This window comes from Schistosoma haematobium, chromosome 5 (assembly GCF_000699445.3).
Source record: "Schistosoma haematobium chromosome 5, whole genome shotgun sequence".
NCBI classification, from domain to species: domain Eukaryota; kingdom Metazoa; phylum Platyhelminthes; class Trematoda; order Strigeidida; family Schistosomatidae; genus Schistosoma; species Schistosoma haematobium.
Genome location: NC_067200.1, coordinates 13,809,444 through 13,827,353, shown reverse-complemented (window position 1 = coordinate 13,827,353; position 17,910 = coordinate 13,809,444). Strand labels below are relative to the sequence as shown.

General features: G+C 33.1%; 1 protein-coding gene across 2 annotated transcripts in view; it reads right to left on the bottom strand.

The window, feature by feature from the left end:
• Window positions 1-2,596: 2,596 nt before the first annotated feature.
• NETO2_2 (Neuropilin and tolloid-like protein 2) overlaps window positions 2,597-17,910 on the bottom strand; it is a 113,666-nt gene continuing 98,352 nt past the window's right edge. For both annotated transcript variants that reach the window (XM_051217543.1, XM_051217542.1), the window contains 4 exons: window positions 16,472-16,660; window positions 14,513-15,424; window positions 5,803-7,185; window positions 2,597-4,656 (listed from right to left, as the gene is read on the bottom strand). In XM_051217543.1, coding sequence (XP_051064955.1) covers window positions 4,319-4,656; window positions 5,803-7,185; window positions 14,513-15,424; window positions 16,472-16,660 — 2,822 coding nt within the window. In that variant the 3' untranslated portion in view covers window positions 2,597-4,318. The remainder of the gene's footprint in view (window positions 4,657-5,802; window positions 7,186-14,512; window positions 15,425-16,471; window positions 16,661-17,910) is intronic.

Below are 17,910 nucleotides of genomic sequence, written 5' to 3'. Positions count from 1 at the left end.
GCCACATTTTTTTCTGAAATCGGATTTAATAAAATAGTAGACTGGTCGGTCATTAGCAGTGTACAACCTAGCACACAGATGTATCGATTCAAGTTCACACATGTTTTGTTAGCGACTTGTGGGCGGTTTACAGTTGCACACCACGAAACTATCATCTAGAGGTCCCGAAAAAGAAAACTGGGCTAATAGTATTCATGACGAACTGTAAGCGTGACTACTGAGTGCAAGAAACAACTCCTTAGGGTAGGTCATACATAATATTTTAGTGAGAAACTGATGTGTTATCTTCGTTCCTTAAAGGTCTTACCTCTAAAGATAGAAATCTGTCATGCAAGGTAAAGTGTACTATATTTAGAAATCGTGTGTATATATTAAACCAAATATTGATCATAATATTCTGTAATTGATCTCAGAGCTTTTTATTCCTCTGGTTTGTACAGTTGTCATTGCTCGATGTATAGCTGAATGATATAACGTATAGTTGATAGTTGAACGAATTAAGCATTTGACTTTCAACAACTTTGTTATGTAGTCCAACCCTAGCCTACCTCAATACTTACACAATTAAGCAATCAGTCAGTATGTAATGAACGGAAACATAGATGGGGACTAACAAATGTATTTTAATAAAATTACAGAGTTATTTTCTAAAATATAGAAACCATACGTCCAATCCGCCATTTGAAAAATTTCCAGTAATTGTCTCAGACTTTATTGTTCCTTCATTTTTACACCCATTACTATCTGTTCCTATGCTCTTTTATTTGATGTTCCCAACCTTCTACTGCCAGGTTTTCCACTTCCCATTGGTGTTACATGCTACTTATATCTGTCGACATACATATATAGTTAAGTTTAATTATAGTGGCAAAGCAATCAGGAGCAACTCAGCCATTTCAATGTTACGGGGCACTTTATCAGTCACATACTTATTAATCTTATTACTTAACATTAGGTTATTGAGGAATTCACTGACTTGTGATTGTGAATGTTAACAGGTTGTAAGATAATGCAAAACACTATGGAATGAAGTGAAATTTCATTGTGATATCCATTTATGAAAAAACGTACCAAGGAAAAAAGTCTTTTTTCTCGTCTACAGTCAAGACGTGAAGGAGTAATGCTTCTTATAATGCCCTGAGCGATAGGATCCAAATTACTTCCCATAGCTGCCTTGATAAATATGTAAGAACGAATTTTGCAGCTTATCTTTGAACAATCGGATTTCATAGTGTATAGCTTTGTGTAGCAATTATTAATTTCCTCTGAAACTCTAACAGTTATAATAAGATTATATAATTACAATATGAAAGGCATTTAACATGATCTAGTGTATTGTTTATAATAATTCAAATACTCTCAAAGAACGATACAATCGATGTCATATGGATAAACATCTTTATCAAAGGATTTTTCGATAGTACAACAGGCGAAACTGTAGTCAACTTCATAAAGATTCTATAAATTCTTTCATTTTTAAAAATGTAGACTATTTATTTTATGTTAACGTTTTCTGATTGATTAAATTTTTTTATTGTCATTTTAAAAATTCTGTCAACTTTTGAACTACAATTAGTCTTTTGTTAAAATTCATTGGGTGGTGACCGATGTCATGTATGTCAGGTCTTTCTTAGTGCAGATCGAATCCTTGTCGACCAAGTTGCAATGTGGCCATCAGTCTAGGTGACTCGACATTGCATGCACTATATTGAGATAAGATGATGGTCGGAGATAGTCAAGACAAACTCTGGACCCAGGTTCCGTGCTACTTGGCACTCGTCAGCAAGTTGTTCCTGTAATCTTGAAAGAACTGATGCTCCCTGACAAATCTACCCAGCTTCACAGTCAGAGACATTACCACTGGGCTATCCAGGCCGCGACTGAGCACCTGTAGGACTGAAATGTATTTACAGGCTAGGTGACACGGGATCGAATCCAAGTAGCACGAAACCTGGATCCAGGGTTTCCGATTGACTATCTCCAACCACCATCTTATCTCAAAAGTTATCTCTTTACTCATTGTTAACCGATAGTTCAATTCGGTTCATGTATAATATAACCACAATTTATGTCTATTCACATACACACACATGTACATAGCCAATCAAAAAAGTGTGATTTCATTGTAAAAAAATCTCTGTCTTACTTTCCATTTGTTTGGCTTGTTTGTTTTCAAAATTGTATCTTAAGTTCTTGAAAAAAACCACCGAAAAATCCTTCCTTCTCATATAGTTTAGTTATTTTCATTTAGACTAATCTCGCTTCGTCATTATGGTTCGGTTCTTTCTCGTTTAACATATCAAATTCTATGTTTCTATTAATTGTTAAACAAATAACGGAGAATGAATAAGGAAAGACTTGTTAGCCAAGAGAATGTGGGAAAGAGTATGAAACAAGTACTAAATAAAAAGACGACATTTTACGTCTCAAACAAAAGAACAATAAGCGGTTTATCTAATCATCTTACTTCTAACTGACTTTTTATGATTCATATCTTGTTGTCAATGCTATTACTGCTACTAGTAATACTACCATTATTATTGATACCAATAGTTAGTTGATTCATGACTAAAAGTCTACTACGATTAATACTTTCGTCAAAATAAATAAAAATAGATCTTGAAAAGTCGAATTCATGAGTTGATCTAAGCTAGACCACCATTGAAAACGTAGAAGCAATGGACAAACGTTTCATCATATTATGGGATTCGGCAGTGCACATCCATGATCCCGCATGCGGGACTCAAACTCAAGATCTTTGGATTTACGCGCGAACACTTAACCTCTAGATCACTGAGCCAGCATCCAAAGGTGTTAATGTCTAACTTCAATCCACTCATGAATGGTTGCGCAACCATTTATCCATTGTCTGAGGTAAATACCTGTCTCTACTCTACACGAATTGAACTCCATTGGTCACAGCTTCTCACTAGAACTCTAGTGCTTCCAGGTTTTCAGTAGTGGTCCAGCTTGCATCGACTCATGAATTTAACTATTACAATTTATCAACCAATCAGGAAAATTATTCACAAACATAGGAACAAAAATCAAACAAATGGGAGATTCAACCAAAACAAAGAAATAAACAATGACAGGTTTAAGGTCAACAAGAACCAATCAACTTCGAAGTCTACAGGACAAGCTGTGAACCACACATGGAGAAATTCGAACACTTCACTTCCATCTGAAGTTTGTGCTGATGATGTCGTTCAGAAGAACGATGAAAGTTCCACGACCAAAACATCCAGCTCAGAGAACAAAATCATCCACCTAAGCTACAAATCTTCTCCACTATCTGAAAGTCACTACAATTTCCACAAACCCCATTTTGACCATAAAAAATAAATCTGTCAAATGATAATTGGTGTCTAATGTTGATGACTACTATCTTTACAATATGATAATTAATTTCAAGAAAGAAATTGTCACCAGGATTTATTTCTTATTTGTAATCTGCCTCTACACAATATGTGCATATACACACGCACGCACATACATGCACATGTACAACAATTACACCATCTTTATTCTGATTTACTGATTTCCCTTTGGTATTAATTTGAATCTATCTATTTTGTATGTATGATTAGAAAAGAGGTTAAGGTGAGAATGGTGGGGTGTTTTATGTGTCAAATTACAATAATCAGTGTACAGTTTGACCAACCAACCAACCAATAAAAAGAAAAGAAGAAATAGTAAACAGGTTATCATGGAAACAATACAAAAAGAGAAAGCGATGTCAATGACATACCAAGAAATCTTCTAAAAATGGTTATGAAAAACAAAATGTTATTTTCTTATATATTTTAATCTATCCTACTTTGAAATTTGTTTTACTATTTCTAATGAGATTCTGTTTATTTTTGTTTTAAACAAAAACCTAAATAAAATAAAAATAAAAATTGATTTGTTTGTTTGTTTTTCAGCGGGCGAGGGGTGGGGTTAGTGTTTTAAAATGATTAATATTCTCATTACCAAAGTTGTTTATTTTTTATTGGTTTAAGCATATGTAAGTATGTTTTGTCTTTCTTCTTTTCTTTTTTTTGTTACCATGGGACGAACACACTCGGTTACATAATCGGTTGTATTGAATAAAAATATTTATATTATGTGATAGAGATTTGATTGGGGAATCACTATTATTCATTTGATTAATAATGAGAATAATAATAATAGTCGTAATAGTAGTAACTCTATGATTAAGGCATAGAAATGCACTATTCTCAGAATGTCTATTAAGTGCTTTCAAATGTTTATGAAAGTATATCGAAACAATATATGTATGTATATGTATTAGGCACTTTTACATTCGTTTTTCTTAGGCTTCATATTCATAGATTAAATCAGATGATGTCTCAGAAATGTTTTGATCATCTGATCTAATTTGTAAATGACTACTTTTGTCTCTATCAGTTACATATTTTGGTTTATATTGATGATGATGATGATGATGACGATGATGATGTTGTTGTTGATGCTTTGGAGAAGAATGTGGAGAAATTGATTTCGTCGGTGATAATGATGAATGGCTAATAGTTCGATGTCCGTAAGGTTCAGATTGATAAACTGTAATCTTGATTGGTTCTTCATGTGTACTACAAGCATTTTGTGATGTATCTGTTTCAGATATGGAAGTTGAATTATTGACTGGTGAATCTAAAATTTAATAAAATGAATAGATTATTCAATATGAATTAGGATATTTAGCTTCGTTACACATTTCTATTTTAAGGAACGAGTTACGCTAATAAATTACTAGAGATTATTGTCCTTGATTAAGCATTGAAAGAACTGATACGTTTCTTTCGTTTTTTACAGATCTTTGATATAAATATAAGACAGTGGTTGGCAGTAGGATTTAAAACAAACAGCAAGTTCAATGTGTTTGTATTCCAATGTCAATACCTCCGATATTACCTGAAAATAAAACTCTACTTTTCAAACCTCAGTGTACTACTTAATGGGCAACTAAGAGACTCTACCTAAATACCTACCTTTTCAATAGGTTCGAAACATTTGTGTGTAAAGGGTTTCTGAAGATTGTTCTGTTTCGTAATTCACATCAAGAACTGATCTTAGATAAATGATGATTGGAAATCAGAAAGCACTAAATAGCAGTTTCACCCATGTTACGGGACTCTTTCCAGAGTTCTACAAAGAAGTCGTGCTAAGTAGAGTTTATCTATATTGAGTGTGGGGCAGCTACTAAGCAATGGTCTTGGAAGATGACTGAGCAACGTAAAAAATCGACCAATGTCAAATGTATAAACCACCAAATATGAAGGTTAGGCACTTATCAAGAGGCCTGAAAATCGTAGGTTCGATCCGCCTGACGGTAGTGTATGAGTATTACTAAGTTTGTCTTATACTAAGATGAAGTAGCTGTCCAGTGATTTATGGCTTCTGATGACTATCAAACTAAGGCTAGTTTGTATTTTACATGATGGAGTTATGATATTTGTAACCAGTTGCTTGAGTTCTTTGTCCTAATGGAGTTCATTATTAAAATTCTAATTAGCGTGTAAATCAAGACAGTACTAAATTCGATGTCCAAAAGACGTCGAATGTTACCAAGTATTGATGAAATCCAGCCTTGAATATCAATAACAAGAAACCACAAACGGTATACCATGATGGCGGTAATAAAAAAACTAGTTGATATTGATCACGTTTAGTAGAAAACAAGTTTTGCATACAACATTTTGACTATCTAATTAACAAAATTTACTGATAATCAGAAATCACTATCTATCTGGTCCTACTGTGTGATCAATTTGATAGTAAATGCTAAACCAAACCTACTTTCTGAGTTTTCCATATCTGTTTCATCCTCTCCCTTTAACAACTCTACACTATTTTTCGAATCTGTCCTGGACAAAGTTGTTTCGTCTCCGTTATCATCATCATCCACATGGTCAGTAGCTACGATAAGATTCGTTCTTCTTGATTTTTTTGTTTTCTCACAATCACCTTCTCTTTCCTCAGTGGATCCTTCATCCTCTTCTTCTTCTTCATCGTCATCATTATTCTCTTTGTGATATTTATATCTTTCTATATTTGTACGAATATTATCAACTGTTGAAGTGTTCGATCCATACATTAACATATTTTTTTGAAAATCATTTAAACCATAAATTCGTTTATTACATGACAACTTGTCATCAGTCAATAAAACATTCTGTATCCCAACTGATGGATAAAGAATTTGATGATGGTGATGATGTGGCGACTGTGAATGATGATGCTGATGATGTAAGTGTTGATAGTTAGGATTTAAAAGTACATGTGAATGTTCACTGCCACTATAAGGATTACTACTAATACTACTCTTATCACTACTACTACTACTACTGCTATTATGAGTAGTAGTATTAGTAATAGTAATCGTAGTAGTAGTAAGATGTGATGTTACTGTGTTATTAAAATTATTCTCATTATGTATAGGAGTTGCATGTCTAGATAATTTATTCACATTACTAACTACATTGTTATTATTATTATTATCATTATTTGATGTAACATTGGATGATATGAACGAATTGATAATACGTGGACGTTTAGCTTGTGGTGGTCGATAATCTTTAGATGATGTAATTAATTGTCCTGTACAAGTTGTTGAACATGTAACAATATTGATTAATCCAACTCCACTGGTTAATGTTGTCGATGTGATAGGAATAATTTGTTTAGCATTACATAATATTCTATGATGATAATTTGTTAATTGATTGTTTAATAATTCACTATTATTATGTAATCCATTAACATCAGGCATACTGACATATGTATCAGATCTTTTTATACGATATAAATGTTCTTGACTATTACTAATAGAATATAATTGACATTTTGGTATAGATGATAGTTGTGATGGTTTGAAATGAGGTAAATTTTGTATTTTATACATGGATGGTGATTGATTATGTTGTTGACAATATATATGTACATTATTATTATTATTATTATTATTATTATTATTATTATTATTATAACGTAAACCACCACCCCATGATTGTGTACGATTAATGGTATTGTTTATATTAGGTATTCTTTGTTTCAAATCATGATCAGTTGGTGATAAATGTGTATTAGTTAATATAGGTAATTCTTTATCTATTTTAGGATAAATATTAGTTGGAATCCAATTTCCACGATTCTGTGGACTAGACAATACAGAATGTGATTCTATTCAGAAAGAAGGAAAGAAAGAAAGAAGAGGTTTTTAATCATGAATAAACTTCCATTACAATGTAGTATGTTATTGTTATGAGCATGAAAAATTAAAGGATACTCGGTAACTATATCATGTTGTAAATAGCAAATGAAAATCAAGGAGTGATTATATAGAATGTTTACTTTTATTTTCTGGATTATTAAATTACGGGTATCTTCGGAGACCTACTAATGGACTAATATAATCTATATATTCTTATTGTTTAACTATTCTGTAGCTAGATTGTATATATCTATATTCCCCTTATTATAAGCTTCATTTTGACTTATAGATTGTTATTGTACGATTTACTATTCTTAAGTTATACTCAGTTATTTGATTACCGTCTCCCATGTTCACAGCAACTTTTCGGCTTTATTGTGTGTAAATGTTATTTACTATTTTATGGTGCGTTGTGGTCTGTTTGGTTGGTATATAAACCCAGTATGTCTGAAATAAATGATTTGCATAGTGAAGGCTGTTGTTAGCATTCTGGGCTCAGCTGGATGGACTAGGCTAGCAAAAGACCAATAGGACGCAAGGCTGATCAGATCGAACGAACTTCATAGGTTTAGGACAGTACAAAGGTAAATAAGTCGTATTTTGATTGGCAAATACATTGAGTGATAACTAGTGGGCCATAAAGACACAACAGACTGAATATTCATTATAAAGTTACAACTCACTGTTCAGTGTTTTCAGATCCTAATCCATGATGCTTACCAATTGATAAGTTACTTAAATACCTCCAACTTTTCTCCATCACTTTCTGAACTAGACTATTAACACTTACACATAAAATCTGGACCTCAGAGAGTACATAGTTTTTTTCTATATAGGTTTATGGAATTTCATTTATTATAAGTTTTTAGTGAAATTCAAACAATTATTCAACCTTCTGTTGTATTGTTATGATATAATAGGCTATTTGAGTATAGACATGTCACGCACTTTTGCTCACAACCACCTCAAGTTCAAACGGGAAGTGAGAAATTATGAACTAGTCACTATATTGACTTATAATCAAAGTCTCCGCCTAGATGTCTTTATCTGTCTTAGAAGCATAATAGTATAAGACCCTATGATTTATTGACAAGACTATAATTAATGAACGAACTAATGAGATTTAAGATAAAAAGTCTTGGTTTTTGACGTGAAATTCATTGATCCATATGACTAAATAGTTTGTGATGAAAACCCTAATGCCTAACTATAAATCTTAACATTAGGTCCTCATATTAATTTGTAACCCTCTTTTAACCCTAAGAAGCAGGTGAATATTCTCAAGATCAATTTACCATCACTCAAAGGTTATTCGTAAATTGTAATCTTACTGATTTATTTATACTACAAGTTGATTTACTAACCAAACATCACCACTTAATTGTCTTCCTAATTAGATCATGAGTTGGTGTACATTAGGACGTGCGAATTGTAAATAAATTGAACTGTAGAATAAAACATAATGTTCCAGTTGGCACTATTTCATATGGAAATATACAATCAAATTATCTTAAATGTTGTACTGCTTATACAATGTCAAAATAATCAAGTCATATATAAATCAATTTTCATCATGTTAAATTTTGAAGATAGATTTTTAATGCAGGATTAATGCTAGATCATGTACATTTTCATCTTTTCTGAATAGTAACATCTATCAGTCAACTCTGGTAAACATTTATTGCACGGTCATTTTTGTATTTTTTTTTCGAGTGAAATTTTTTTCATCCCCATCTTCCAATAATTTTCATTCTGTTTCGTCCAATCAAATAACTAGTTTTGAGTTCGTTATAATTGGTCATTTATTTCATAAAATCGATATAAAATATGAGGATTTGACGACAAAGCACATTTTCTTGCAATTATGGGTGGTAGTAGCATGCGGAGCGCGAGCTCCGTCGTTCCTCATGTTGTCACAGAAACCGATAACCTGTTCGTTCTTGAGCACATTGTATCTCGTAACGTCTCAATCACTTGACGAGCTCCATAAGAACTTATGAAACAGCTGCGTACTGCCATTATGTGGTGAGGGATTCTCATTTACATAGAGATCGGAAGCCGTATATTAGATCCGTATGTTGGAGAAATGGTCGTGGAACACCTAGCGGTTCTTCACAGCCGAGTAGACGAACGAGGTAATTTGATTTGTGTTATTATAATTTTTCATTAAGGATTACCGTGAACACTCAATGTCCTTCCTTCATATTTTGTAAGTTATCGACTATCAAAATAACGTCAATATGGATACAACGTTAAGCAATGAAGAGGAAGAAATTGTTTCGATTAGCTCAGAGGAGTTCACAGAACGAGACAACGACAATGACGAAGACGCGTATGACAACAGACTTCATGATATTTGCAATCTTGCGCAACCGCCACATGAAACTGCTGATGGAAGTACCTGGATTTTTTGTCCATGCGAAGCCATGCTTCATTTATTTTGTGCCTACGACCCATCAACACACGTCCATGGAATCCACTGTCCCGTGTACGCAGCTATAATGGAATAATAGCAACGCCTTTGTTCATGAAACTCGGAACTGTTAAGAGAACGAGTAAAGGCCCTTTTCAGGGCCACCCACAATTTGATTTAAATTCTTTTGTTTCAATTCCTTATTTCCATAGCAAAGGTCAAGTGATCAAACCATCAAAATTCATTTAAGATTAATAGTCATTATGTGATTAGCGCCTACGTATTCGTAAACGTTTTTAAGCTTTATCAAATATAGGGTTTAAGTAAACGATTTCGTATAGGAAATGTCATCTAATGAACACTCATCTGTCTAAGAATAGTACATGCAAAACTTATTCAGAATGTTTCAATGTTGTGTCATATAGTTAGGATAGGCGAATGTAGTACTACCAGTTCACTAGTACAACGACATCATTTCTATAGGAAAGGTCAACTGAACCAACATTGATGAATTCGAATTAAGCCTTAGTGATTAAGCAATATAATCAATGGAGATTTATAGAAATTTCGTGGATTAGATCATTAAAGAGAATTTTGGAAAAAACATAACTGGTTTTAATGGTTGATGATTGTAATAACTGACGTTGAAAGGTGGTCAAATGTTTAATACACAATTAGTAAAGAAATTATTCATCGAAGTATTTCCATTAGTTTTTCTTAACACATCGTATGTTATTTTAATAAACGTTATATGCGTAGCAACATATCCATAAATCATCATGATAAAATAATGAATAGGGCATGCGTAAATCACGCTAACCGTTAACCATCGGTAAATGAAGCAAAATAGTAATAACTTCTCTCAGAAAATAGCAAACAATATTTGTCATTGGGTATTTTTCCAAACAGTAATTCTTAGTACAAAAGAGTTGTTTAGTTTTATCTGAATAATGGTGTCATAAATAAATGCAAGATTGTCAATTGTGTTATTTTGCTAATCCATTAAAAGCGTTAGTTGTTTTTAACTGTACATTCTTTGCAGTTGAGCTGTTTAAAATTATGACAAAAAGTACTTGTCTATGTAAGTAGTCATGTGAATCGATTATTGTGCTCGTCAATTGGGCTTAACAAGTTTTGCATGTAATGTCAACAGCATATTTGCAGTTTAAAATCTCCATATAATATTCTATATTGTTGAATAACAAGTTTTGACAAGGATTTGAAATATTAGTTACATTAAGTGTAAAAGTACAAGCCTACGGTCTGAGGAAATAAATGTCAATCTTAATTATACAGGTTAATACGAACAAAGTCAGTTGTATCAAATGACATTTGGATATACGCACGTTTAATGTCAATGTAATAAATAAAAGTCTACATTTATTTACCAAACTTCAAAATGATCAATTTCACTATATTGAAACATGGTGCTCTATCTTCAATTCACTCATGATATAGACATTTTATAAAACGTATAAATGTATCACTTTGTTCGTATTATCCTGTATAATTAAGATTGACATTTATTTCCTCAGACCGTAGGCTTGTACTTTTACACTTAATGTAACTAATATTTCAAATCCTTGTCAAAACTTGTTATTCAACAATATAGAATATTATATGGAGATTTTTTAAACTGCAAATATGCTGTTGACATTACATGCAAAACTTGTTAAGCCCAATTGACGAGCACAATAATCGATTCACATGACTACTTACATAGACAAGTACTTTTTGTCATAATTTTAAACAGCTCAACTGCAAAGAATGTACAGTTAAAAACAACTAACGCTTTTAATGGATTAGCAAAATAACACAATTGACAATCTTGCATTTATTTATGACACCATTATTCAGATAAAACTAAACAACTCTTTTGTACTAAGAATTACTGTTTGGAAAAATACCCAATGACAAATATTGTTTGCTATTTTCTGAGAGAAGTTATTACTATTTTGCTTCATTTACCGATGGTTAACGGTTAGCGTGATTTACGCATGCCCTATTCATTATTTTATCATGATGATTTATGGATATGTTGCTACGCATATAACGTTTATTAAAATAACATACGATGTGTTAAGAAAAACTAATGGAAATACTTCGATGAATAATTTCTTTACTAATTGTGTATTAAACATTTGACCACCTTTCAACGTCAGTTATTACAATCATCAACCATTAAAACCAGTTATGTTTTTTTCCAAAATTCTCTTTTAATGATCTAATCCACGAAATTTCTATAAATCTCCATTGATTATATTGCTTAATCACTAAGGCTTAATTCGAATTCATCAATGTTGGTTCAGTTGACCTTTCCTATAGAAATGATGTCGTTGTACTAGTGAACTGGTAGTACTACATTCGCCTATCCTAACTATATGACACAACATTGAAACATTCTGAATAAGTTTTGCATGTACTATTCTTAGACAGATGAGTGTTCATTAGATGACATTTCCTATACGAAATCGTTTACTTAAACCCTATATTTGATAAAGCTTAAAAACGTTTACGAATACGTAGGCGCTAATCACATAATGACTATTAATCTTAAATGAATTTTGATGGTTTGATCACTTGACCTTTGCTATGGAAATAAGGAATTGAAACAAAAGAATTTAAATCAAATTGTGGGTGGCCCTGAAAAGGGCCTTTACTCGTTCTCTTAACAGTTCCGAGTTTCATGAACAAAGGCGTTGCTATTATTCCATTATAGCTGCGTACACGGGACAGTGGATTCCATGGACGTGTGTCGATGGGTCGTAGGCACAAAATAAATGAAGCATGGCTTCGCATGGACAAAAATCCAGGTACTTCCATCAGCAGTTTCATGTGGCGGTTGCGCAAGATTGCAAATATCATGAAGTCTGTTGTCATACGCGTCTTCGTCATTGTCGTTGTCTCGTTCTGTGAACTCCTCTGAGCTAATCGAAACAATTTCATCCTCTTCATTGCTTAACGTTGTATCCATATTGACGTTATTTTGATAGTCGGTAACTTACAAAATATGAAGGAAGGACATTGAGTGTTCACGGTAATCCTTAATGAAAAATTATAATAACACAAATCAAATTACCTCGTTCGTCTACTCGGCTGTGAAGAACCGCTAGGTGTTCCACGACCATTTCTCCAACATACGGATCTAATATACGGCTTCCGATCTCTATGTAAATGAGAATCCCTCACCACATAATGGCAGTACGCAGCTGTTTCATAAGTTCTTATGGAGCTCGTCAAGTGATTGAGACGTTACGAGATACAATGTGCTCAAGAACGAACAGGTTATCGGTTTCTGTGACAACATGAGGAACGACGGAGCTCGCGCTCCGCATGCTACTACCACCCATAATTGTAAGAAAATGTGCTTTGTCGTCAAATCCTCATATTTTATATCGATTTTATGAAATAAATGACCAATTATAACGAACTCAAAACTAGTTATTTGATTGGACGAAACAGAATGAAAATTATTGGAAGATGGGGATGAAAAAAATTTCACTCGAAAAAAAAATACAAAAATGACCGTGCAATAAATGTTTACCGTTACATAAAGCACTGGTTCTTTTAACCTATAACTCCGAAGTTGTAAGCATCTACCTAGAATTGAATACCAAGGATATTCAAACCTCATAAGCAAAACAAAATCTTCATAGGATTGAGTTAAAATTTAATGATCCATATTTCTAACTCCTGTTTTCACAAACAGCTAATTATCCGTTATTGTTTATGGTATAATGAAGAAGAAACAATTTCATTGTTCAGTCAACTGATGTGATGTATCTTACTTATATCTGTTGACATAAATAGTATGCAACACCAATCAGAAGTAGAAAACCTGCCAACAGAAGTTTATAAAGATCGAATTGAAGAAAACAGAAACGGAAATAGAAAAAAATGGTGACTTGGAAGTATCATATAGAATGTGAAGGACAAATAATAGAAATTTGCAAATGAAGTATTCAATGTATGGTTTTCATAGTTTACCAGGTTATTCAATAATTGATTTGTCATCCTTATCTGGCTGCACATTCGATACACTAACAGTAGACTCTAGATCTAGGGATAATGACACATGGTTACCTAGTACCTTCAAATTAATTGTCTTGACATTTGAAGAAGAACTAAATTTAATGAGATAGAAAGTGCAGTTAAAGTAGTATGAAAACTGCGATAAAGTTTGCAAAATAAAATAGTCTTATGTTTAGATTATCTGGATATATCTGTCTACAATCAACTACTAATCAAAAGTCTGATCAAAAATAACAATTCAATTACGTTCAACTGTTGAATTCATAAGTCGATCCAGGACAGACCACCATTGAAAACCTAGAAACACTGGACAACCGTTTCATCGCAGTATGAGACTCTCCGACAGTGCGCATCCGCGATCCCGCAACAAAGGGGCCCGAACTCCGGACGCTAGTCACCAATCACTAGCCTTAAAACAAATTTTCTAAAGCTCTAGTGAGAAGCTGTTACCAGTAGAGTCCAATCCGTGTTGGGTGTGAGACAGTTATCCAGCTCAAATAATGGCTGAAAATCTGTGGAAAATCATGGATCAATTGAAGTTAGACATTAATACCATTGGATGCCAGCTCAGTGGTCTAGAGATTAAGCGTTCGCGTATAAGTCCGAAGGTCCTGAGTTCTAGTTCTATGTACGAGATCGCGGTTGGACGTTGCTCACCAGTTCTACACTATGACAAAACGGTTATCCAGTGCTTTCAAGCTTTCAATAGTGTTCTAGCTTAGATTGACTCATGAATTCAACTGTTCAAGTTACTACAATCTCTACAAGTCTTTACTCCGTGTTTCATTTTAGTTTATTTGATAGTTTTAACAAAAACAAAATGTTCATGATTACCAAACAAATTCTTCTACCTGTTTTATTTCCACTTCTTTTAGATTGTTCTTGCTGTTGTTGTTGTTGTTCAATAGTTCGTTTTTGTACAAATGTATTTAAATTATGCTTATTCCTATCATAAACATCAGTTTGTTCATAAGATGTAATTGGATAGGATCCATAAGTATGTGTTAATGATGTTGGTTGAGTTGATTTATCACGTAAAATATTTGTCATTGTCCTGATTGAATTCATTGTTGTATTAGGTAAATTAATTGATTCATTCACTGAATTACTTACACTAACAATACTACTCTTAATATTATTAGTATTATTATTATTATTATTAAAATTTTGAAATTGAACACATTCAATAGGTTCTTTCTCAGTTGAACATTGTTTAATAGGAGTAAACTTTTTATTTGATAACTTTCCGCTAGTATTATTATTATGGTTACCTTTAGTTTTAATGAATGAATATTTAATAAGATTTTTATTTGAATTCATTTGACCTGGTGATGATGATGATTTCATATTTTCAACATTACGTTGCCATAGCAATGGTGCATTAATACTATCAGTACTATTCCAAATCATTGTAGTATTACGACTGCCAGATTTTTTTATAGTTTTCAATTCATACATCATTAGTGATTGAGTATTGTTATTATTATTACTATTATTAGTAGCGTTATTTAAATATTGAATCTCTTGTGTTAAACTTGAATTAGATAAAGTGAATATTGGTTTCTTTTTATAGTTAATATTATTATTATTATAATCCTTTTTCAAATGATTATTTCCTTCTAGTAGTGCACCAGTAGACATAACATGATTTAATCTTTGTAGACGTCTATCATCAAATTTATTTGATTGTATCGTTTGTTCATCTTCTTTAGATTTAATCATTTGTCGTGCTGTTTCACGTCGACGACGACGTATAGTCATAACTTTAAAAAAAAGATAAACGCATTAAATGGATTAGAATTTATGGTGAAATTGTGAGAAAAGTAAAATTTATAATTGTTATTAGTTAGTCTGTTTGTTGAAACATTCATAAACAGATTCCATAGAAAATAGTCTTTATGATTTAAAACTTATATCGTAAATTGTTGACAGTCAGATAGTTGACTTGTTATACTATGAAATGTCTTCCTCAAGAGTACTAACTCACGATCTCATCAAGCATCTAACCCAAAACTTCAAGTTCTTATTACAAATGAATAAGTTTTAGAACTACTCAGTTTCCAAACTCAATCAATCGGTGATAAAGTGATATGATCATCTAAATATTTTTTTACAACCGAGTCAGTTGTGAGATGACAGTGGTGAATGTGTTGCTCAATTTCGCGGATTAGTTGAAGTTAGACATTAACACCGTTGGATGCCGGTCGGCTCAGTGGTATAGTGGTTATGAGCTCGCGCGTGAGACAGATAGGTCCTACGTTCAAATCCTGTGAGGTAAGTTCGTGAATGCGCACTGCTGCCTGGTTTCGCAGTAGAAAGGAACGGCCATCCAGTGCTTCTAGATTTCCCATAGTGGTCTAGCTTTAGTTGACTCATGATTTCAACTACTGAAACAATTTTTTTTTATTTATAGCATGCATAGACTCCGTCAGTCACATTTTATGACTAGAACTTCAGGAATATCTTGAAGTCGCTTATGTCTGAAGACATTTTGCGAAGGTTGATTTCACTTATGCGTTATACATGTCGCAAACTGACCTCAGCTCGGGGTACAACTGGAAAACACGAGGCACTAGACGTTTCTTTCATCTTAGCACGGGACTTTTTGGAGATAACCATCCACGATCCTACCAGGAGACCAAACTTAGGATCTTCAAGCATTCTAGCGAAAGCTTAATCAACCTGAAACGCATAAAATATACAAACTAAAGTAACTTCTGCAAAATCCCTAAACTAAATTATAAAAATGCTTTTTCTTTGAACATGATACAATCGCCATCAGCAATAATAATAATAACAATACAACTTACATATACATGTGGATGTGACAATCAACAATATTAAGCCTAAAGTGGCCAATATAGACAAATGTAATTTTTGAGCAGCCAAACGTTCTGCCTCCGCTTCAAGTTGCTCTTGTTCCTTTCTTAATTCAAATACACTTTTACTAGTATCTGGTATTAGTTGACCGTCAGGACCTAATACATTTGGATGTAAGCCTGTATATAAAGTCAATAAAAGAAAGGTTTCGTTGAAGAATTGGAATCATATTGGTGAAAATATGCTTTTTTCAAGAATGCTTCCATTTCCAATATGATAGAAAATATATTTGTAGCTCAAGATAAGGATGTTGGGGCTGTTGTTATCTCTTAGCTGGATGGTTTGGATGTGAACCTTTCATTGTATTGCTACTGAACAACATCATTAGCACTTAATTCAGAATGAAGTTCATACTGACGATGTTGTTCAGATGAACATTGAAAGTTTCACAAACAAACCATCCGGCTCAGAGATCACAGCAAAATCTAACAATGGTTCCCGTTTTTAGTTCCCATTCAGTATGATCATAGGTTCCCAGTGTTGAGGAGGTGTTTTTAATAGTTCATTTGATTATATTAATTCAATTAAAGACAGGAACTGCTTTGACATAAGTGTAAGTTTTAAATAAATAAATAATGAAGGTGTTAGTACCTGGTACTATATCGAGCCCACACACCCTATTCTAGCTTCCAGACAGGTCAATCTATTCATTCTTCTTGAGTCACATTTTGACCTCACCAGTTATTCACTTATCAACCTTGACTGTTTTTATATAAGTGTGTGAGTGTGCACTTTTCGTCCCACTTCATCAGATGTCTGTAACTTATTTTTTGTTCGGCTATAAATATTGATTAACGCTTGATTAAATGGAGTTGGCTCACACTCCTTCTCCATCGCACGTCACTTCTCTTCGCTCTCGTTCCTCATATTGTCTGTCCAGATCGATGAATATACAAAATATACATATTCAATCATCTATTCTCGTATTTGACTTATTTTAACTCCGTTACTCACCAAGGAGATTTAAGTCGATGATTATATATATTCTTTTAGCTTTGATCACATTGTTTCTGTATTATTGGTGTGTACTCCTGTGATATGATCTACAAAATGTCACTCGTGAACGACGATACGATGCATGTAACCAAGTCTAGATAGGCATCGATGTGCTCTTCAGTCATTCGTGTACATTGTGGTACATGGATGAACATAGTCTCGTATAGTTTGTATTATCGCTGTAGCCTGTTGGTTTCTCACGCGCTGTAAGTTTCTCTTTTGAGATGACGTATCATACATACCAAGGACCTTCTAAGTATACTTCTGGAAGTGCTACTTACCCAGTCTTTTTTAAAAATTCTTCCTCCATTGAATTAGCGTTTTCTAACGACTATATCGTCGAGTTTTACAGTTCTCCCGATACCTCCAAATT